Source organism: Phacochoerus africanus, chromosome 5, assembly GCF_016906955.1.
Source record: "Phacochoerus africanus isolate WHEZ1 chromosome 5, ROS_Pafr_v1, whole genome shotgun sequence".
NCBI classification, from domain to species: Eukaryota; Metazoa; Chordata; class Mammalia; order Artiodactyla; family Suidae; genus Phacochoerus; species Phacochoerus africanus.
The window spans coordinates 118,891,904-118,914,798 of NC_062548.1; the positions used below are offsets into that span (position 1 = coordinate 118,891,904).

At 38.6% G+C, this 22,895-nt stretch overlaps 1 protein-coding gene across 5 annotated transcripts in view; it reads left to right on the top strand.

Moving 5' to 3' along the window:
• The window catches only part of ITSN2 (intersectin 2), a 142,690-nt gene that overhangs the window by 31,349 nt on the left and 88,446 nt on the right, over positions 1 to 22,895 (top strand). For all 5 annotated transcript variants that reach the window (XM_047782534.1, XM_047782532.1, XM_047782531.1 and 2 more), the window contains exons 3-9: positions 8,740 to 8,832; positions 10,896 to 10,959; positions 11,768 to 11,931; positions 13,542 to 13,748; positions 13,888 to 13,984; positions 14,922 to 15,061; positions 21,919 to 21,982. In XM_047782534.1, coding sequence (XP_047638490.1) covers positions 8,740 to 8,832; positions 10,896 to 10,959; positions 11,768 to 11,931; positions 13,542 to 13,748; positions 13,888 to 13,984; positions 14,922 to 15,061; positions 21,919 to 21,982 — 829 coding nt within the window. The remainder of the gene's footprint in view (positions 1 to 8,739; positions 8,833 to 10,895; positions 10,960 to 11,767; positions 11,932 to 13,541; positions 13,749 to 13,887; positions 13,985 to 14,921; positions 15,062 to 21,918; positions 21,983 to 22,895) is intronic.

Genomic DNA, 22,895 nt, shown 5'->3' on the forward strand with positions numbered 1-22,895 from the left:
CTGAAGACTGAAGATAATCTTGTATATATCTAATATAAGTCCAATTCAGGGTTTAACATCTTCTTGGAAAGAAGCATCATGTAGAACACAAAATCTTCTGAAGCAGTGTTTGCTCCTTTAGTAAATGCTCAGTTATAGGTTGTGTTCAATCTTTTCAGTGCCCAATTATTGGAACTTGTCTCTAAGTGCCCTCCCTGTCTAATGCATCTGGCATAGTCCTCAAATTTTCCATTTCTACTTCATCATCCTGAGACTAACCACAGACATTCTAGACTTTTTGGTTCTTAGAGCTGTGTGGCAGGCAGATACCTTCATGTGGCTATTTAAATTTAAATTAATAAAAATTAAGTAAAATAAAATTCAGTTCCTCATTCACACAGCCACATTTCAGGTGCTCAGAGCCACTTGTGGCTAGTGGCTACGATATTGGATAATGCAGATATAGCTCAGAAAGCTCTGTTGAACAGATTTTCTTTTCTTAGTCTGCTTCACTTCCTATCTCCTTAACAGAACTAAAAAGAGATCATTATATCATATTTATACCACTTGTGGTTTTACTTCTGGTGTCCTCTGCACCAGTAGAATCATCCTTGCCAAAGCCTTCTTTAATCATGGTGGGTTTGCTTTCTGCTTTTCAAAAATTTAATGAAATTGTAAATACAGAGGATATAATGTATGAGCCGTTAGGTGATGGGCAAGAGGCCACTTCAGATACAGATTTCTACCAGTTGTAATGTGGCTTATTTCAGCCTCAGAATTCTGAAAGTACTAAAGACTGGTTACATGAGTAAGAAGTTCTGAAGCCCATGACAGCGGCTCTGACCGAAATCTGAAAATGAGAAGGAAGAGGGAGAGAAAAGGAACAGCTAGTGGCTTTAGGAGGAAAAAAATACCATTTTTATTTTTAGAACTTTGTTACCTTTTTAGAATTTTAGAAGTCATTACTCTTTGCAGCTATGTAATTAAGAAATCTTTGTTAAACAGTGGACCTGTAGAATTAAGCTGTAGTGTTGTACTGCATTTATACCAACCCAAGCATTTATTACTCATGTCCCTACAATTGAGGCTTTAGCTCTGTCTAGACCACTGTTCCAGCTGTGTTTTAGAGGTTTAAGTTAGTACTGAGTCAATATATATTACTTGGCTATTATTTTGAACTGGACAGATATACCAGTGAAGACTATTTCTGATATCATTTAATTTTTCTTTTTTTCCTTTTTCTAGGGCCGCACCCACGGCACATGGAGGTTCCCAGGCTAGGGGTCTAATTGGAGCTGTAGCCACCAGCCTACACCACAGCCACAGCAACGCCAGATCCAAGCCGCATCTGCGGCCTATAACACAGCTCATGGCAACGCTGGATCCTTAATCCACTGAGCAAGGCCAGGGATCAAACCCACAACCTCATGGTTCCTAGTCAGATTCGTTAACCACTGAGCCTCCACGGGAACTCCTAATTTTTTTTTTTTTTGGACCACGCCCACATTATGTGTAATTTCCTGGGTCAGGGATCAAACCTGTTCCATGCAGTGAGCTGAGCTGCAGCAGTGGCAGTGCCAGATCCTTAACCCAATATACCGCAAGAGAACTCCTATCATTTAATTTTTACATTGTAGAAGTGGGATATAACCTATCTGAATCATGTATGTTTAATTTTTGTTTGTTTATTTTATTTTGTTTTTTGCTTTTTTAGAGCCGCACCTGTGGCCCGTGGAAGTTCCCAAGCTAGTGGTCGAATTGGAGCTACAGCTGCAGGCCTACGCCACAGCCACAGCAACATGGGCTCTGAGCTACGTCTGCAACCTACACCACAGCTCACGGCAATGCTGGATCCTTAACCCACTGAGCCAGGCCAGGGATCAAACCCGTATCCTCATGGATCCTAGTTGGGTTCGTTAACCACTGAGCCATGAAAGAAACTCCTAATTTTTTTTAATTTCAGTTTTTTTTTGCTTTTCTTTCTTTCTTCTTTTTTTTTTTTTTTTTTTTTTTTTGCTTTTTAGGGCTGCACCGGCGGCATATGGAAGTTCCCAAGCTAGGAATTGAGCTGCAGGTGCCGGCCTACATTGTAGCCACAGCAATGTGGGATCCAAGCCATATCTGTGACCTACACCACAACTCAACGGCAACGTTGGATCTTTAACCCCCTGAGCAAGGCCAGGGGTTGACACTAGTATCCTCATGGATACTAGTCAGGTTCCTTACCACTGAGACACAGTGGGAAATCTTTATAGTCATGTATATTTAGAACTATGTATTAGAATACTGCTGTGCCGCTCCCAAGCTATGAGCCTTAACCATGTGGAACTTATTTGTGCATGTGTTTGTGTTTGTGTGTGTGTGTATTATGTGTATCTGTGTAAAAGAGGGATGATGCTACTTACTGCATAAGCTCTAACATAGAGCAGATATTCTGTAAACATAGGTTTTATTTCTTCTACATGACCATTAGAACATGTTTGACAGCGCCAGTAGATGAGATGAGAATAAGCAAAACAGAAATCTTTTTGAAAATACCATATTCTCAATTTAGTGACAAGTTGGGGGAAGTGGATAGAATTTTAATATATTTCTAAAGTGATCGGAGTTCCTGCTGTGGAGCAGTGGGTTAAGGATCTACTGTTGTCTTTGCAGCAATGCGAATTCAGTCCCCAGCCTGGTGCAGCAGGTTAAGGATCCAGTGTTGTAGGTCATAGCTATAGCTCAGAATTGATCCTGGGGACTTCTATATACTGTGGGTGCTGCTTAATAATAATAATAAGAAGAAGAAGAAGAAAGTGATCATCACACAATGTAAAAAGTTTTAGATTTTTAAGGAACATCAACACCAAAACTCAGGTTGTCCTGCCTTTCAGTAAGGCTTATGAATAAATACAGGTTAAAGTGAGGATGTTTCACTTGAAGTTTAAAATGATAAATTCTTGGCTCTTTCAAAACGTTCTGTTAGTATATATTCTAAATAAGAAAGCTAGAATTGGATAAGCTATTTTAAAGTTGGCTTTGAATTACCTATATTTCATAGTTTTCTTATTTCTATGTGACTTTTCCTTTCTGTAAACTTCTAGTGCAATAATATCTTTTGTTTTAATATGGTCATTTTTTGGAAGTGTCCAGATTTGAAGATTATTTTAATACTACTTAAAAATTATTCCTTCTCATATGACTTAGAATATTTTTATTCTGTTATTAATTTTAATCATGATGGTTGTGTGTAACACTCTTGGCTAGATGGAGTCTCTTAAATATTAGAAAGTCTCTGGGCTCTTTTAAGAAGCTCTTTTTTTAAAAATTATAGTTGATTTACAGTGTCCCAATTTCTGCTGTACAGCAAAGTGATTCAGTTATATATACGTTCAGTTATGCATATCATACATAGTGATTCAGTTACACATGTGTATATGTGTTTACATATATATAAACATTCTTTTTCACATTCTTTTCCATTATGGTCTATCCCAGCAGATTGGATATAGTTCCCTATGCTATGTAGTAGGACCTTGTTTATCCATTCTAAATGTAATAGTTTGCATCTACTAACCCCAAACTCCCAGTCCATCCCTTTCCCTCCCTCCTCCTCCTTGGCAACCACAAGTGTCTTCTCTATGTCTGTGAGTCCATTTCTGTTTTGTAGATAGGTTCATTTGTGCCATATTTTAGATTTCACATATGAGTGATATATGGTCTTTGTCTTTTTTTTTGTTTTTTTTTTAGTTTCACATCTGTGGCATATGGAGGTTCCCAGGCTAGGGATCGAATCAGAACTACAGCTTCCAGCCTACACCACAGCCAAAGCAATACCAGATCTGAGCCGTGTCTGCGACCTATACTGCAGCTCACAGCAACGCCTGATCCTTAACCCACTGAGCGAGGCCAGGGATCGAACCTGCAACCTCATGGTTCCTAGTCGGATTCGTTTCTGCTGCCCCATGATGGGATCTCCTGTCTGTCTCTTTCTGACTTACTTAACTTAGTAGGATACTCTAGTTGCATCCATGTTGCTAAAAAATGCATTATTTTGTTCTGTTTTATGGCTGAGTAGTATTCCATTGTTTATGTGTACCACATCTTCTTAATACATTCATCTGTCCATGGACATTTAGGTTGTTTCTATGTCTTGGCTATTGTGAATAGTGCTGCTTTGAACATAAGAGTACCTGAATACTTTTTTTTTTATTTTAGTACAACATCTGTGGCATATGGAAGTTCCCAGGCTAGAGGTTGAATTGGAGCTACAACTGTCAGTATACACCATAGACATAGCAACTTGAGATCCTATCTGCATCTGCAACCTGCACACCAGCTGCACTGTAAAGGGAACTTTGTATGTATGTTTTTGAATTATAGTTTTGTCTGGCTATATGCCCAGGAGTGGGATTGCAGGGTCATATGTTAGTTCTATTTTCAGTTTTCTGAGGAACCTCCATATTGTTTTCAATAGTGGTTGTACCAATTTACATTTTCACCAACAGGGTAGGGGCATTCTAAGGGGTTCATTTTATTCATCTTTGTACCCTTAGTCCTTGAACACATTGGTACCCCATAAATGTTGATGAACGTATATGAACATAAATGAAGTTGCTGGATGGAGTCATGGGAACTAAGCAGCAAGTTAAGATAGGCCGGGTTGGTCACTGTGAAGACAGATATCCAGGGAAAAATGAGGTGAATGTAGTATATGAGAAAGTGTTACAATGTTAATAGGACTGACGCAGCCTCCCTTCTTCTGCAGCAGTATTTTCTGTAGTCTTAGTACACTGAGGTATGTTAGAGTAGCTCTAGCCTTCCCAACCAGACTGCTTAGACTTAAAATATTCCTAAGGTTTCTGACGAAAAAGCCTCACTTTCAGTATATTCTGGCAAGAGTATCTTTATCACAAGGAGAGGGGCCTGAGAAAGATTTTAATGTTCTTCCTTTTCCTTAATTAATGGTGTTCCCTGGGATTGGGTTGACTAAGGGAACTGATTTATTAAGCACTCGCCATGTGACAGGCATGTATTAGATGCTTTATATTTTTGTTTTTTTTTAAGGTGGGTTTACTGAGGTATGAGTCACCCTTTTTAATACAGTTAGATGAGTTTTGACAAATGTATATGGTCATGTACATTGGGATATGGCACATTTCTATAACCTAAAATGTTCCCTTTGCCCATTACCTCACCCTTAGTCACTGGCAACCACTGATCAGATTGCTCTGTAGTTTTGGCTTTTCTAAAATGTCATATAAATGAAATACACAGTAGGTAGGTAGACTTTTGTGTCTTTGCGGCCTCTTAACAGAATAGTTTTATGATTCATCCATGTGCTTGCATATATCTTTCTCTTTCATTGCTGAGTAGTGTTCCAGTGTATTGTGTACCACGGTTTCTTTACCTGTTCATCTGCAAAAGGTGTTTGGTTAATTGCTGATTTTGGAACTTTAGACATAATGTCTAAAGCTTCTGTAACCATCAGACCACAGATCTTTATTTGGAAGTAGCTCTTTATTTCTTTTCAGTGAATATCTAAGAGTTTATTACCGGGTTGTATTATGGTAAATGTATATTTAACTTCATAAGACATTGCCAAACTTTTCCAAATTTTCTCTTTGCCTTCCCACCAGCAGTGTGTGAGTTTCAGTTGCTCAGCATGTTTGCCAGCAGTTTTTTTTTTTAATTCCAGGTATTCCAATAGATGTACAATGATATCTTACTGTGATTTTTGTATGCATTTACCTGATGATTAAGAATATTAAACATCTTGTCATAGTCTTATTTGCCCTCTCTGTATCTTTGATGTGTCTGTTCAGATCTTTTGCCCACTTTTTTTTTTTTTTTGGCTGTGCCCACAGCATACAGAAGTTCCCAGGCCAGGGATCAAATCTGTGCCACAGCAGTGACAATGTCGGATCTCCAACCTGCTGAACCACCAGGGAACTCTTGTAATTCTTTATATATGCTAGATATATGTCCTTTATCAAATATGTTTTGCAGATATTTTCTCCCAGTCTGTAGCTTGTCTTTTCATTTTCTTGACAGTCTTTAGGACAGCAGAAGTTTTAGATTTTAAGTTCATTTTATCAAAAAATTTTAATGGTTTATGCCATTGTGTCCAAAAAAGTCACTGCCTTATGTAGAGCTACAAGGATTTTCTTCTTTGCTTTCTTCAAGAAGCTTCATAATTTAGCCCTTACATTTACATTAGATATAATCCATTTAGAGTTAATTTTTGTATATGGTACGAGTTTTTTTTTTTTTTTAATGGCCACACCCGTGATACCTGAAGTTCCCAGGCCAGTGATTGAATCTGAGCCACAGCTTCAGCCTACAGTTAAGGTGCAGCAATGCCAGATCCTTTAATCCACTTTGCTGGGCTAGGGATCAAACCTGCACCTCTGCAGCCACCTGAGCTGCTATTGTCAAATTCTTAACCCACTGTGCTACAGCAGGAACTCCTTTTTTTTTTTTTTTTTTCATATGGACGTCCAGTTCTTTCAGCACCATTTGTTGAAAAAACTGTTCTTTCCCCCCATTGAATTATATTAACATCTTTGTTGAAATCAACTGATGATATATTTGTGGTTCTATTCCTTTTTAGTTGTCATCAAGGCAGATTGTTTAAGACTTTTTTTTTGGCCGCACTCACAACATGCAGAAGTTCCTGGGCCAGGGATTGAACCTGTGCAACAGTAGCAACCCAAGACACACCTGCTGAGCCACCAGGGGAATAGACTGTAATTAAGCCTGTGTGGCTTTAACATTTCTGACTTTGTTACCTTGGATAGATTATTTATTCTCTCTGTTTCCTCCTCTGAAAAACAGTGATAGTAGGTCGTTAATGCTTCTCTCACTCCCTTCTCTCTGGGGTCTAAGGTATTTCTCCTCAGATGCTTGTTTTTTGCTCTCTACTTCCACAAAAATCTAGATGTCCCATTTGGCTATAACTTCACTATTTTCTCATGATCCAGAAGGATTAGGTGCAAGAGGGACAAGGACATTTTTGTAAATTAGCATTGGGGGGTGGAGGGATGCACTGAGAGTTTGGGATGGAAATGATATAAAATTTGGTTGTGATGATTGTTGTACAACTATAAATGTAATAAAATTCATTGAGTGGAGTTCCCTTCATGGCGCAGCAGAAATGAATCCGACTAGGAACCATGAGGTTGTGGGTTTGATCCCTGGCCTTGCTCAGTGGGTTAAGGATCCGGCGTTGCCATGAGCTGTGGTATAGGTTGCAGATGCGGCTCAGATCTGGCATTGCTATGGCTGTCGTGTAGGCTGGCAGCTATAGCTCTGATTAGACCCCTAGCCTGGGAACCTCCATATGCCACAGGTGCAGCCCTAAAAAGGCAAAAAAAGACCAAAAAAAAATTCATTGAGTAATTAAAAAAAGAGAGAAATTAACATTGAATCCTCTAGGTCCTTTTTTAGCTGAGCCACCACAGGGAGGATGTATCAGCCAGCCTGTCTGCAATTGCTTTTAGATGAAATAGAGGTGTGTCATGTCTAAGAATGGTCAGGGGAGAATCCTGAATTTTCTTATGATAAGTTATACACACCGATGACCCCCAACTCCTTTGGTCTTAATCATGAGCCAGGAAACAGCTAAGAAAAAATGACAGGAGATCCTGTTGTGGCGTAGTGAAAATGAACCCAACTAATATCCATGAGGATGTGGGTTCAATCCCTGGCCCCACTCAGTGGGTCAAGGATCTGACATTGCCATGAGCTGTGGTGTAGGCTGCAGACACAGCTCAGATCTGGCATTGCTTGCATAGGTCAAACATTCAGACCAGGTGTGGGCTACCTCCCTTTGCCAAGGCTCCAATCAGCAGAACCCTCAGTGACAAAGATGCTGTCTCCAGTACCCAGAATCTAATTTCATTGGAATTTACCAGCTAGCCCTCTTGGTGAAGGTACTTAGTTTGGCTAGTAGTAGTATACCAGTATTAATTTATGTGTTTTGACAAATGTACTGGGGTTATGTACATTGTTAACAGTGGAAATTGGGTGAAGGATATACAGGAACTCTGTACTATCTTTGCAAGTTCCTATGAAACTTTTCCTATGAAGTATTCCAAATAAGAAGGTTATTTTGAAAAGTACCAGATGGCACTTGGTAACTTCCAGAATAAAGGTAAGATAAGGATGGTATTTAAGATTCTTTATAATTAATTCCTCCTATTTCTTAACCACTTTCTCACACTCACATGGTACTTTAGCTGTTAGTTTACTCATAGTCTACTCAGCACAGTTACAGCATCTTGAACATGGCTTGACTTCTCATTCTATGCCCTTTTTGTGTGAAATGCCCTTATCCCACCTCTTCACATGGTAAAATTCAAGCCAAGCTTCAAGACTTTGCCTCGGTCTTATCGTTAGCTCATCCTTGATGCTGCTTGTATGTATTTCTGCTTAGGTAAGAAACATTGTAAATAATGGTAGTCATTTTCTAGAGTGAAGAATTCCTTAAGGATGGGAATAATACTTTGTTCACCTTTTTATTTCCAGTATTTAGGTTGTTGACCATTTCCAGTGGGTGGTATATAGTAATTGTTCAAGTAGGTGTTAATTGAGTGAATGAGTGAAAAGCCTTAGGGCCGTGCAATACGTGGTTATGATAGAGCTTTCCTCTTTGTGTCATCAGGTATTAAGTAGTGTCATTAAATGGACATCTGTGATCCATATTTACATTTTGGAATTGTATCAAGTATTCTCATATATACACTATAGTACCTTTGTCTTTCTTTTATGTTTTAGGAGGGCCAAACATGTGGGCTATTACATCTGAAGAACGGACTAAGCATGACAAGCAGTTTGATAACCTCAAACCCTCAGGAGGTTACATAACAGGTTTGTGTTTTTAATTTGTGAATTATGCTCATTTTCTGTCCTATCTTACAATTAGTTTTGATTTGTCTGCCTTCATATTTGTATTATTTAAAATTCATATCAATCAGAATTCTAGAGTTTGAAAAAATATGGCTTCTTATTTTACCTGGAATCATCTTAATTTGTCTTTTTTGATTTGGCATACGGAAGATCTTTTTTTTTTTTTTTTTGTCTTTTTGCTATTTCTTTGGGCCGCTCCCGCGGCATATGGAGGTTCCCAGGCTAGGGGTCGAATCGGAGCTGTAGCCACTGGCCTATGCCAGAGCCACAGCAACGCGGGATCCGAGCCACGTCTGCAACCTACACCACAGCTCACGGCAACGCCGGATCGTTAACCCACTGAGCAAGGGCAGGGATCGAACCCACAACCTCATGGTTCCTAGTCGGATTCGTTAACCACTGCGCCACGACGGGAACTCTGGAAGATCTTTTCTTGATCTTAAATGATAGTCAAGAATTATAGTTTAACTGTCCAGTTTCACATTTTGACCTTATAGCTGAAAAGTTTTTAATTCATTTAAGATAATTGAGACTTTTTCCCCAAATTTATTGATGTGCTTTTAATATGTTGTGTCGGTTACTAGTATAATGATCAGTGTGTATATATATCACTAGAAATATGTATATGTATTAATAGAAATATATATGTGTATCAGTAGAAATATATATATAGTCAGTTTTTTACCAAGTAGAAAAAGGTAGACATAGTAGAAATTTGTATCTAGTAGAAATATATATACACATTTTTCTTGAAGATAATCTAGATTTTTTACCCCTGGAATCTGTTTTCCCAACACTTAGCTTTGTTTGTCTTTGAGAGGTTTTATAAACATTGATTGTTGATGCTAACTCTTGTTTTGCAAAAAGATCTCCAGAACCAAAAGAAGATTAATTTAGATGTGTCTTTAGAAATTTTTTCTATAAGTGAAACTTTCTTTTCTGTGCCAAAGCACCTTAGTGCTTTATTTATAGTAATATAAGTAAAATGGTTAATATTTGACAAATCTGTACTATATTTCAGATACTATACTAAATCCACTGTCTCCTTTAACCTTCACAACAAGCCTGTGAGGTTGCCCTGTCACTGTCTGTATTTTAAAGATGATGAAACTGAGACTTAGAGGTGTGCTGTAACTTAACCGAAAGTCGCAGAGATGGTTAGTGGTGATCTGGGGTTGGAAACCATTCGGTCTGACTTAGGAATCCATCCTCTTAACCATTATAGTTTAGTGTTATCTGTACTTCTGTAATAATAACTACCTTACCTGGTATCTGGGTTGGGATTTGGTTACAAGGTAATAACTTGGTCTGTTACTGTCTCGTGGATGCTAGCAGGAGACTTGGAATTCCTGAGTTAGAGACAGAGGACACACTTTCTAGTGGCATAGCTGGCAGCATAAACATCGACAAGTTTCTGTCCATTTCCCTTGTCCCCCGAGTCATGTAGGGGCCATGCAGAGAGCCCAGAAGGATGCTACACGTGTGCATAGTTGTCTTACAGAAGAATACTGAGCTTCAGGGAACCCACTGCTTTTTAGCAAGCATAAGCAAGCTTGTTTTTTTGTCCCAGAGGGAAACATTAACTCATAAGATTTTTCACTGTAAACCCAATTCTGAGAGATGGTCTGGGTAGAGAGCAATTAGGATTTTACGTTCTTAGCATCCACAGCAGACATGTAGGACTGTCAGATACCCGTGAGGAGTAACTTTCCCAAACCTAGTACTTTCTTATTTAGAACTTTTCTAGGGAATGGCGTTTTTAACTATATATTTTATTAGATGTATAAAGTAAGATGAATAGTGTGATCTTTCATCACTGATTAATGCAAATAACTTCAGTTGTAACATTTTTATTTTAAAACATCTAAGTCTTATTAAAGTAATATAAATAATTTTTCTTTAATGATTGGAATTAAAATTTAAAGTAAACCAAGAACATTATTATTATTGGCCATTATTATTCAGAGGCATCAGAGTAATCACTTAGTAATATGCTGTTTGATTTTTGTTTTTATTGTCTTCAGGTGATCAAGCACGTACCTTTTTCTTACAGTCAGGCCTGCCAGCTCCTGTTTTAGCTGAAATATGGTAAAATGTTTGCTTTCATCGATGAACTTAACTTTCTGATAATCTGGCTTTGTTGTTTTTGGTACTTAGTGTTAAAGTTCTTTTTATTTGTAGTTTGTTATTAAGAGTATTTGTTCAGTTTTTCTGAAAATAAATTTTATTGCATAAATGAAAATCAGTTGGAGTCTTGTTCTGTAGGACACATTTCTAATTTCCTTAGAATTTCTAAGGAAAGATGTGTACATTTCTATTGAAAAACCTTCTTTATAATTTGGCGAGAGTCTTAATCTTCCTTCTGTTATTTTGTAGTTTCATTTATTTCATCATCTATAAACCCCACATTAACCCACTGTTACCCTGTTCCTACCTTAAAGAAATTGTTCTTTATATTATCTAAGGGCTTGTTTTTCTAATATATTTGCAACGAACACCAACCTCTATTCCATCCTTCTTTCCATTCAGAATATTCCCATTTTGGCAGACTGTCAGACATGTAGCACGCACTTAGTAAATATTTGAACAAATGAATAAATTCTTTAGAATGACTATACTCTTATATAATTTCTTTCCATCTGCACTGGTGGAATTCATCCCAAAGGCATCTAGATTCTATATAGGCTGGTAGTATTTTATTAGATACTATCTCTGGTCATTACTTCTTAATGTACAGTTTTTAGCTTTTTGTTACACACACAGACACATACACACACACTTAATTATTAGGTGATGGTCTACATGTAAATGCTATGTCATTGTTTCTATTTTATCATCCTCCTCAAAGGTCATATTTACCCTGTATACCAATCTACCCACACCGTTGTCCTTTTAGGGCTTTATCAGACCTGAACAAGGATGGGAAGATGGATCAGCAAGAGTTCTCCATAGCTATGAAACTCATCAAACTGAAGCTTCAAGGCCAACAATTACCCGTGGTTCTTCCTCCTATTATGAAACAACCTCCTATATTCTCTCCATTAATTTCTGCTCGTTTTGGTATGTGTTTATTAATTGTTTAGATGCATTTGATAGTTAAACTTGATTCCTAGGCGTAACATTTGAGAACCAGAAAAGGATTTGTTGGCATAAAATGGCAGTCCCCAGATTCCCAAGTTAATTTTCATGTCAGAGATAAGAAATGTTAAATTTGCTGTCATAGCTAGTGCGTCCATGAGTCCCAATTTTCCAGGGACGGTTCTAATTTATGTCTGTTGTCCTGGCATTTAGTTCAGTTAGGTGTTCCTTTTCATAATTCCCAACAGGATGATAAATTATGTGATCCTGCTAGTTATAGCTGATCCTAAATACTATTCTTAATTAGTTTTCTCTATACTCTGTATGTGTTCACAAAAAATGTGAACAATTTTAAACTCACTTGAAATGATTTAATTTGGGAGGTAATTTAAAATTACACATAAGTAGAAATTTCTTTAATTTAAAAGTTAATTAACCAGCTAAATTAAGAGCTAAAAGATTGCAGACTTTGTGCTAGAGAATTTACATATTCATGAGAAATAACCCGTTTTCCATTCATTTTGATTAGCTTTTTCTTATTAATTGTTTGTAAGAAGCATTAATTGGAATGGACCATTTAGTTAGATATCTCTATGTATTTGAAACATGTGCTTCCACTTGAGATGTTCTTAAAATGTTAAATTCTGTCATGATTGCAGTGAATTTTAGAGATAAATGCTAAATGTTGTATAATCATATTTATAAGTGTACTTCATATTCTGTGGTTTGTAAATGAATAAGAATCATCCTTTGTTTCTTTTATTTATTTATTGTCGATTTAAGGCTGCATCTGCTGCATATTGAAGTTCCCAGGCTAGAGGTTGAATCGGAGCTCTAGCCACCGGCCTGCGCCACAGCCACAGCAATGCTAGATCTGAGGCCCATCTGCGACCTACATCACAGCTCATAGCAACGCCGGATCCTTAACCCACTGAGCGAGGCCAGGGATCAAACCTGCATCCTCATGGATGCTAGTCAGATTCGTTTCCACTGAGCCACAATGGGAACTCCCCTTTGTTCCTTTAAAAGAATTGTTCTTCAATCCATATGTGTGTTACTTACTAGAAAAGTGAAACAAGCATGCTTTCTTCTTGCGTAGTATGTGCTTAAATGGGTCTCCTAAAGTATGTAGTATTCAGAACATCTTTTACAGGAGATGGGTGAGTTTGGGGAGTTTGTGTGTGTGTGTGTGTGTGTGTGTGTGTGTGTGTGTGTTAACTCAACTCAACAACAATGTGTTTATTATCCCTACACAAAAACTCATATTTGATCAGATAATTCATTCTCTCTTTGAGGATACTAATATTTAATTGGAAAAGACTTCTTAGTGTTATTGAAAATGCCAGAAAAGAACTTTCAATTCCTTAGTGAGCATTCCCTTAGTTCATACAGGTCAGATTATTTTTATTATCAAGCATTAGTTTACCTCTTGCACTGCTGGGTCAAAGCTGCTTTAGTGATTTTTTTAAAAACTAGTTTGCCCATCGTGTTTCTATAGATAAAGGGACTGCTCATTGTGCTGACTTGTTTTCCGTCATATGTTTTATAATTGATTTACCAGCACTGGAAAATGTGTTCTGTTTTGTCCTTAGGAATGGGAAGCATGCCCAACCTGTCCATTCCTCAGTCATTGCCTCCAGTTGCACCTATAGCAACACCCTTGCCCTCTGCGACTTCAGGGACCACCCTTCCTCCTTTAATGATGCCTGCTCCCCTAGTGCCTTCCGTTAGCACTTCATCATTACCAAATGGAACCGCCAGTCTCATTCAGCCCTTATCCATTCCTTATTCTTCTTCAAGTAAGTTCTTTGTGTCTAATGACTTAGTTTCTTTCTTCATATGAAATACTGTTATATTTGTATCCCAGTAGATGCAAATTTCCTTCATACTTTGTGAAATTGTTTAGTGTGAATCTTTTTCTTTTTTCTTTTTTTGTAGCATTGCCTCATACGTCATCTTACAGTCTGATGATGGGAGGATTTGGTGGTGCTAGTATACAGAAAGCCCAGTCTTTGATTGATTTAGGATCTAGTAGGTATGAATACTTAAAACTTGCAACTTTTTAGCCTTTCAATAATGAGTATTTAACAAATGACTTAAAAAAAAAAAGCCTCTGCGCTTACCCAGGTTTTACTTTATAATGATCAAATGTAAATAGTTAAGGTAAATTTACTACTTATAATTCACATAAAATTATTTTTTGAATTATTGACTTTGCCATTTACTTTTGAAAATAAGGTTTATGTAAACTAAAATATTCTGCAATATTTTTAATCATTTTTTTACCTAAAGCTCCATATTTTTCAATTCAAAAACATTTCTGAAAACATCTCATAATCATTGTGCATTATTTTTTTCTTGAGAAAAACCTGCTGATTGAGTATCCTTTAGATTTTAGAAAGAACAAAAGCATCAATGTTCATTCATCCCCCCTCGTGTAAATCACAGTAACGCTCTTTAAAGCAATGACCCAGGAGAACAATGTCCTCCTTGCTTAAACACTCACTGATTGTGTGATCTTGTTGTTCTCAATAGCATTGAGCCATAGTTTGTCCGTTTACAAGATGGAGACAGTAATACCTTTTAAGTGTGTTGTAAGAATTAGAAATAATATTTGTGGGAGTTTTTCTGTGGCACAGTAGGTTGAGTATTTGGCAGAGCAGGTTCAATCTCTAGCCCAGGAACTTCTGCTTGCTGTGGGCGTGGCCAAAAAAAAAGAAAAGAAATAATATTTGTACAGGCCCTAGCACAGTGCAGGGCCTGGCACATGATAAGTTCCTTATATATGGTAGTTCTATACTTCATATAGCATTTGCTCTTTCAAGATTAAGGATAATTGCTTAAATTTTTAAAATGTCAAATACAAAAGCAATTACTGTTATAATTTAGAAGGTCTAAATGTCTCTGCCTTGTAAAGTTTAACTAACTATATTTTATTTAGTAACAAAAATTTTAAATGAATTTTGTTACAGCTCAACTTCCTCAACTGCTTCCCTCTCAGGGAACTCACCCAAGACTGGGACCTCAGAGTGGGCAGTTCCTCAGCCTTCAAGATTAAAGTATCGGCAAAAATTCAATAGTCTTGACAAAAGCATGAGTGGATACCTCTCAGGTAAGCAGTATACAGTGCTTAAGAATATGAGAGAGTTATGTTTTTTATATGGACTTGTACTGAAGAACTTTTATTTGAGGAGTTCCCATGGTGGCTCAGCGGAAATAAATCTGACTGGGAACCATGAGGTTATGGATTCGATGCCTGGTGTCATTCATTGAGTTAAGGATCCAGCATTGTCATGAGCTGTGGTGTAGGTTGCAGACGTGGCTTGGATCTAGCATTTCTGTGGCTGTGGTGGTGGCCTGCAGCTGTAGCTCCAATTCGACCCCTACCCTGGACTAAACTAAAATATTCTGTGATATTTTTCTGCAGAATTCTACAAAATTTTCTCCATATGCCATAGGAGCAGCCCTAAAAAGCAAACAAAACAAAACAAAACAAAACAAAACACAAAAAACCACTTTTATTTGAAATTGTGTGTTGTAGCTCATTTAAAATTTTAACATCCGAAAAATTTAACAGACGTTTGATAAATACAGATAATGTTTAAATTCCATAAGGGTCCAAAGTTCTTACAGACTAGTTGGGCACATAGATATAAGTCCAGCTTTTTGGAAAGAAGACCTCTCCCTTGATAAAGTCAAACCTCATCCTCCAGTGCAGTGAGTGGAGAGTCTCCCATGACAGTGTGGCTCTAAACTTCCCTAAGAGACCCCTGCCTCATCTGGTCTTTCTCTGCTTGTCCTTCCTAATGCCCCACATGAGTGTTGTTCACCTTTTCATGCTCAAACCCAAATGCAGACCTAGAACCTGACCTTAGATCCCCATAGAACATTTGAGTCCATGCTAGAACAAACATCCAAACTTTACAAATTGAGGATAAGGAAGGGGACATAAACAGAGGGAAACAGTAGAATTCCTCCTTCTAACTCCCCCCCCCCACTTCACTCAGCAACAAGTTATAGTTTAGACAGTAAAATAGTTATTTTAAAATAATAGCACTTTAAAATTCTAGGGAACATAGAATAGGAGATATTAATACTGAAGAGATCAGATAAAACATCTTATAGGAAAGGAGTATTGAAGCCCTACCAGGAAAGAAAGAATTAGGAGTCACAGAGATAGAAATTGAAGGTAAGAGCATTTTAGGGTGACAAGGAAGAAATCCTAAGAGCAAAAAGTACATGACATGTTCGGAGAATGGAAAGTTGTCTATGAAATAAGAGTATGGGGTCTCTAGTTGTGCAGTGGGGCAAGGGAGCAGTAAAACTTTTGGAATTCATTGGATAATCTAAAATATGCAGTGCTTTCTTTGAAGATACATACCTATAATGATAAAAGCTTGTAAAAAAGAATCACGCACAGGAGTTCCTGTCGTGGCTCAGTGGTTAACTAATCCCACTAGGAACCATGAGGTTGCGGGTTTGATCCCTGGCCTTGCTCAGTGGGTTAAGGATCCAGCGTTGCTGTGAGCTGTGGTGTAGGTCACAGACATGGCTTGGATCCCGCACTGCTGTGGCTCTGGCGTAGGCTGGTGGCTACAGCTCCGATTCGACCCCTAGCCTGGGAACCTCCATATGCCGCGGGAACGGCCCACGAAATGGCAAAAAGACAAAGAAAAAAAAAAAAGAAAAAGAAAAGAATAACACACACAATTCAGGATAGTAGTTGCTTTTTCTGGGAAGCATGGAGATAAAATCAGGAAACACAGATAGCTTCAAAGCATTTAATGATTATCTGGTTCTTACATTAGGTTCATGGGTGGCTTTTATTATTATGCTTCATAACTGACAAATACACTATATTTTATGTTTATTAAATATTGTATAACAACTATATGTTCCATAACTTTATTAAATTATATGAAACAAAGTGTGTGTGTGTGTGTGTGTATGTTTTTTTTGTCTTTTTAGGGCTGCATGCGCTGCATATGGAGGTTCCCAGGCTAGGAGTCCAATAGGAACTGTAGCTACCGGCCTACACCAGAGCCACAGCAATGTGGGATCTGAGCCTTGTCTGCGACCTACACCACAGCTCACAGCAATGCCAGATCCTTAACCCACTGAGTGAGGCCAGGGATCGAACCCAAGTCCTCATGGCTCCTAGTTAGGTTCACTAAGCCCGCTGAGCCATGACGGAAACTCCCAAAGTATATTATTAATTAATAGTATTATATGAAACAATGTATATCATATTTTTAAGTATTCCTTTTTTTTACATTTTTTGTTTTGCCATGCCTATGGCACATGGAAGTTCCCAGGCCAAGGATCAAACCCACACCACGGCAGTAACCAGAGCTACAGCAGTGACAACACCAGATCCTTAACCTGCTGTGCCGCAAGAGAACTCCTCTTTTTACATTTTAGCATCTCTGGAATTGGGACATGTGTTACCATCAGTGATGTCTTAGCATTGTGTAATGGTTTCATTGGCAGTGTTTTTTTCCTTTTTAGTATTATGTAAAATAATGATGTGTCTTATAATTGATGGCATGTTAGATTCTGTGAAATATGGTATTCAGACTATTTGGCATTAAAGTCACGTGCTTCCTGTATTTGAAAAAAAATAGACTTCTTTGGGCCCTACATTTTGAGTTAAAGAAATTAAAAAAAATTTTTTTGTTGTTATTTTTGGCTACACCCACGTCATATAGAAGTTTCCGAGCCACAGCTGCAACCTACGCCAAAGCTGTGGCAACACCAGATTCTTTAACCTACTGGGCCGGGCTAGAGGTTGAACACACACTGCTGCAGAGATGATGCCAGATCCTTAACCTGCTGTGCCACAGTGGGAACTCCTCTTTTTTCATATTAACAAAAGAGGACTAAAACTACATGTACAGAAGTGTTCATAACAGCTTCATTCAAAACATCCAAAAAGAAATAGTCTAAATTTCCATCAACAGGAGAATAGATAAATAAATTATGATGTATTTCTATAACAGAATACCCTACAGCAATAAAAATAAACTGCTGGTACATGCAGCAGCACAGATCATTTCACAGGTGTTGTATGAGTCAAAGAATTCTGGCACAAAAGACCCATAATAGTTATTTATTTATGTATTTGTTTAGCTCCATATGCACCTGCAGCATATGGAGGTTCCCAGGCTAGGGGTCGAATCAGAGCTGTGGCGACTGGCCTACGCCACAGCAAAATGGGATCTGAGCTACATTTGCAACCTATACCACAGCTCATGGCAACGCTGGGTCCTTAACCCACTGAGCGAGGCCAGGGATCAAACCTGCATCCTCATGGATACCAGTCAGATTCATTTCTGCTGAGCCACAGCGGGAACTCCAAGATCCATAATATTTAATCCATTTATGCAGAGTTGAAGAACAGGAAGCCAAATTGGTGATGATGAAAATCAGCAACAGTGTAGTTACTCTGTTGAAAAGGGGGCCATGTTAGAACCTTCTGGGATGCCGGAAACATTCTGTATCTTCAATGGGTGTTGGTTGCATGTGTGCATACTTATGTAAAAATCTATTGGTCGGTACATGTAAGGTTAGTACAATTTTAAGTACTGCAGAAATGGATTATAATCAAAGGTGGGTTTGTGTTGGAATATGAAGGACATGAGGAGCTTATGAGAGGAAATATTCCCTTCATATTACTTTTTGTTTGGTATGTGATACATTGCATGAAGGTTGTTTATTGTATTGTTTTTAGAAAATGTTATTGTTAGACCTACAAGAGCAAAGCTATATGTCTGTAGTTAAGGGAAGGATTGATTGTCCTAGGTAAAAAAAAAGTTGTTTTTGGTGTCCTGAAGCTGAGCGTGAGCCCCAGTATGAGGACAGGGCTAACCTAGACTTACATGGTATGCTTTGTTCAGTGAATATAGCAGTTGAAGGTCTAATTTTTCTTTTCTTTGTTCTTCCTCTTTTCTTCCCCATAAACTCAATCATGGTTTATTTAGATTAGTTCATTGACTCAGATATTCGTGAGTCATTTATCTTCCAGGCACCCTATGTGGCACTGGAATGCAGAGAGGAGGAAGACATGGCCCATATCTTTTCAGAGCCCCTAGTAGATGCCATATCATCACAGTATTTGGTTAGCAGTACTGTGATTACTATAGATGAGAAAGTGACTGACTCTGAGGATGTAAGAGAGTGTTTCACAGAAGAGATGACATTTGAGCTGGATCTTAAGAGGATAAATAGACCACCAGGTAGAGAGCAGAGGGACTGGCTTATAGGCACAGGAGCAGGTATCCACAGGATTGGCAGACTGGCAGTGGGCATGTGCACGTGAGCTTGTCTTGGTACAGTGTTCTGTTGCCTCACTCTGGCCTGTCTTACTCACATTGCCTGCACACATTTAAGTCTTCTGCCAGGGTGCTTTTTTTTTGGTCTTTTTTTTGTCTTTTTGTTGTTGTTGTTGTTGCTATTTCTTGGGCCGCTCCCTCGGCATATGGAGGTTCCCAGGCTAGGGGTTGAATCGGAGCTGTAGCCACCGGCCTACGCCAGAGCCACAGCAACGCGGGATCCGAGCCGAGTCTGCAACCTACACCACAGCTCAGGGCAACGCCGGATCGTCAACCCACTGAGCAAGGGCAGGGACCGAACCCGCAACCTCATGGTTCCTAGTCGGATTCGTTAACCACTGCGCCACGACGGGAACTCCATTTTTTTTTGTCTTTTTTTTTGTCTTTTTGTTGTTGTTGTTGTCCAGGGTGCTTTTAATCATTTCATTCCTTCCCTTCATCCTCTTGTTTGCTCTGTTGCCTACTGCTAGGGGTCTGCTCTATTATCTTTGTTCAGGAGCTAGAACTTCAGGTATTGAACCTTTCTTCAGGTTGGAAACTTCTGTTGGAAGAATATTTCTTTTAACACCAAAACTGGAGTTCCCGTCGTGGCTTAGTGGTTAACGAATTCGACTAGGAACCATGAGGTTGCAGGTTCGATCCCTGCCCTTGCTCAGTGGGTTAACGATCTGGCGTTGCCGTGAGCTGTGGTGTAGGTTGCAGACACAGCTCGGATCCCTCGTTGCTGTGGCTCTGGCGAAGGCCGGTGGCTGCAGCTCCGATTCGACCCCTAGCCTGAGAACCTCCCATATGCCGAGGGAGCGGCCCAAGAAATGGCAAAAAGACAAACAAAACAAAACAAAACAAAACACTAAAACCTCAGATCTCACTTCCTATAAGCAGTCTATTGAGGAGTAATTAATTGAGTGAGGCTATGAGCTATTTCCAGTGTATTTTCCATAGAAAAAGATAGAAAAAGAATGGAAAATATTTTAAAGTTGTGTAATATAAACATTTGATTGCTTGTTACAATACATAGCATATTTGAGTTTATTCTATATAGTAAATGTAGCTTTGATTATCCAGATCTCTGTTCAAAGCTCAGCAAAGCAATGGGTTTAGTGGCATCTGTGCTGGCTTTGTAGTGGGAGTTATTGCTGAGGAAGAGCTGGCAGATGTATATCTTCTGTGCAGAGTTGTTGGGGCGGGACTTGGCTTGGGCTAAACCCAGGATACGACTGACTCTTCTTGCACTTGTGGTTTAGGCACCTGAGAGTGGGAAGTGTAGCACCTGCTTTACTGACTAGGAGACCTTCCCTAGAGAAGTCCCAGGGTTTGTCATGGTCAGAAAGCCACAGACAAGCTCACCAGGAGTGAATGCTCCTCCCAAGAAGACAGGGATATTCTGTTCTGGAATATATTCTTTGAAGATCAGGAGCCTCTTACAGAAACATATTTTTGTTTCCTCACACTGAGGAAGAAAAAAGTTGAACAGTTTATCATACATAGTGAACCTTCAGTGAATGTTAGCTATTTTTATTTTTAGATGCTATCGTATAAGTAAGCCCCCATTGTATCTTAGAAGAGGATGACTTTGGATTACTTTATTTGCTACTTCAACAAATATTTATTAAGCATCTATGTACTAAGCATGGGTATACATTAGTGGATAAAGCAGTCAAGATTTTTGTCTTCATAGAACTTAGCATAATAGGGGAAATAGACAATAGATAAAAAAGTAAATAATTGTTACATTACAAATTATGGTATGTGATAAGGATAAAAACAGGAAATATATTGGATGGTAGGGTGGGCAGAGAAGGCCTTTCTGAGAAGGCGACGTTAGATTGCGACTTCACAGGTAAGAAGGACCCAGACATGCAGTAATGTAGAATTGTAAGACTTGGTGTTGGACGTGGGTGTGTGGGAGAGGAAGGGTTCAGGGGTGACTCTGATTTCTGGCATGAGCCACTGGATGGACTATGATGCCATTTATAGGAAAACTGAGGAAGAATAATTTGGGTGAAGATTGGGAAGAGGGGCATGGATGAGGATTGAAAGAGTAGTTTTATATGTATTTGGTTTGAGATGCCTATGAAATACACATGTGGATTTTTCAGTTGGGTATAGAAGTCTAAACTTGGAGGAAGGGTTTGGGCTGTGGACGGACATTTGGGAATCATGAGCCTCTAGGTGCTGTTTAAAGTCATAGAAGTGGATGTGAGTGCATAGAGAGAAAGTGCCCAGGACAGATCCTTGAAGAATGCTCACATTTACAGGTCACTTAGAAGAAGAAAAGTAGAGGAAAAGAAATAATCAGTGAGAGATAAAAGAAAATCTGAACATGCTAGGAAGCTGTGTTTTGATAACTTGGCCTCTAATACTCTGTGCCACTGGCTTGGTCCTTCGAGTCAGTCACTTGTGTGTATCATTATCTTCTGAAAGGACACGGGAGCACTTGGTTCTAACTCTGGATTTTAAACTCCTTGGTCCTGGGAGTGTGTTTGTTTTGATGACTCTTGAATGCTCAGTGCCTGGTGCATGGAAAAAACTGATGCTCTCCCAGGATAGCAATAGTATTGTTCCACAGTTACAGCTATTTAAGTGTGCATGCTTTTTAAAAGCTAATGAACTTTCTTTTACGTTCTTTATCAATCAGGTTTTCAAGCTAGAAATGCCCTTCTTCAGTCAAATCTTTCTCAAACACAGCTAGCTACTATTTGGTAAGTTTGATTATGATTTTAACTATACATTCTCTATTATTAAAAAAAGATATTGTTTCTATAAAATTCTGTGATTTAAAAAATGTTCCGTGCGAACCCTGGCGATCAAATAAAAGTGTATAAAGTGTTATTCTTGAGAAATTGGCATTTAATTATTTTACAAGTAAAACTGTTTTGTTTTGTTTTTGCTTTTGTTTTTGTTTTTTAAAGTCTGCACTGACAGCAGACTTTAAAGACTTGGTGTTTAAAGTATTGGTATGGAAGTTTCTAGGCTAGGGGTTGAATCAGAGCTACAGCTGCCAGCCACAGCCACAGCCACAGCAACACAGGATCTGAGCCACATCTGTGACCTACATCACAGCTCATGGCAACGCCAGACCCTTAACCCACTGAGGCCAGGGATTGAACCCTCAACCTCATGGTTACTAGTCAGATTCGTTTCCACTGAGCCACAACGGGAACTCTCCTGGTTTGCTTTTAAATAATGCCTTCAATGGAGAATTAGAGAAAATTGCATTTTTAATATAGAGCTAAATATGATGTGATAGGTGAATTAACCATGAACCAAGACAAGCCACCTTTTCAGATGTATTTCCCTTTTCATTCCAAAGTTTCTTCCCTCTCTTTTGTGATATGAAAGTTAAGGGTAAAGATTAGCTTACTTTTTTGTATGTATTTACGTTTCACTAAAATATGTTAAGGCAGCTGTTCAATCTCTTGTTTTAAAAATAAAAAATTGGGAATTCCCTGGTGGCACAGCAGGTTAAGGATCTGGTTTTGTCACTGCAGTGGTTTGGGTCACTTCTGTGGCATGAGTGTGATCCCTGGCCCAGGAATTTCCATATGTCACAGGCATGGCCAAAAAATAAAAAATAAGAATAAAAAATCTAATTCTTCTGAAAATATTTTACTC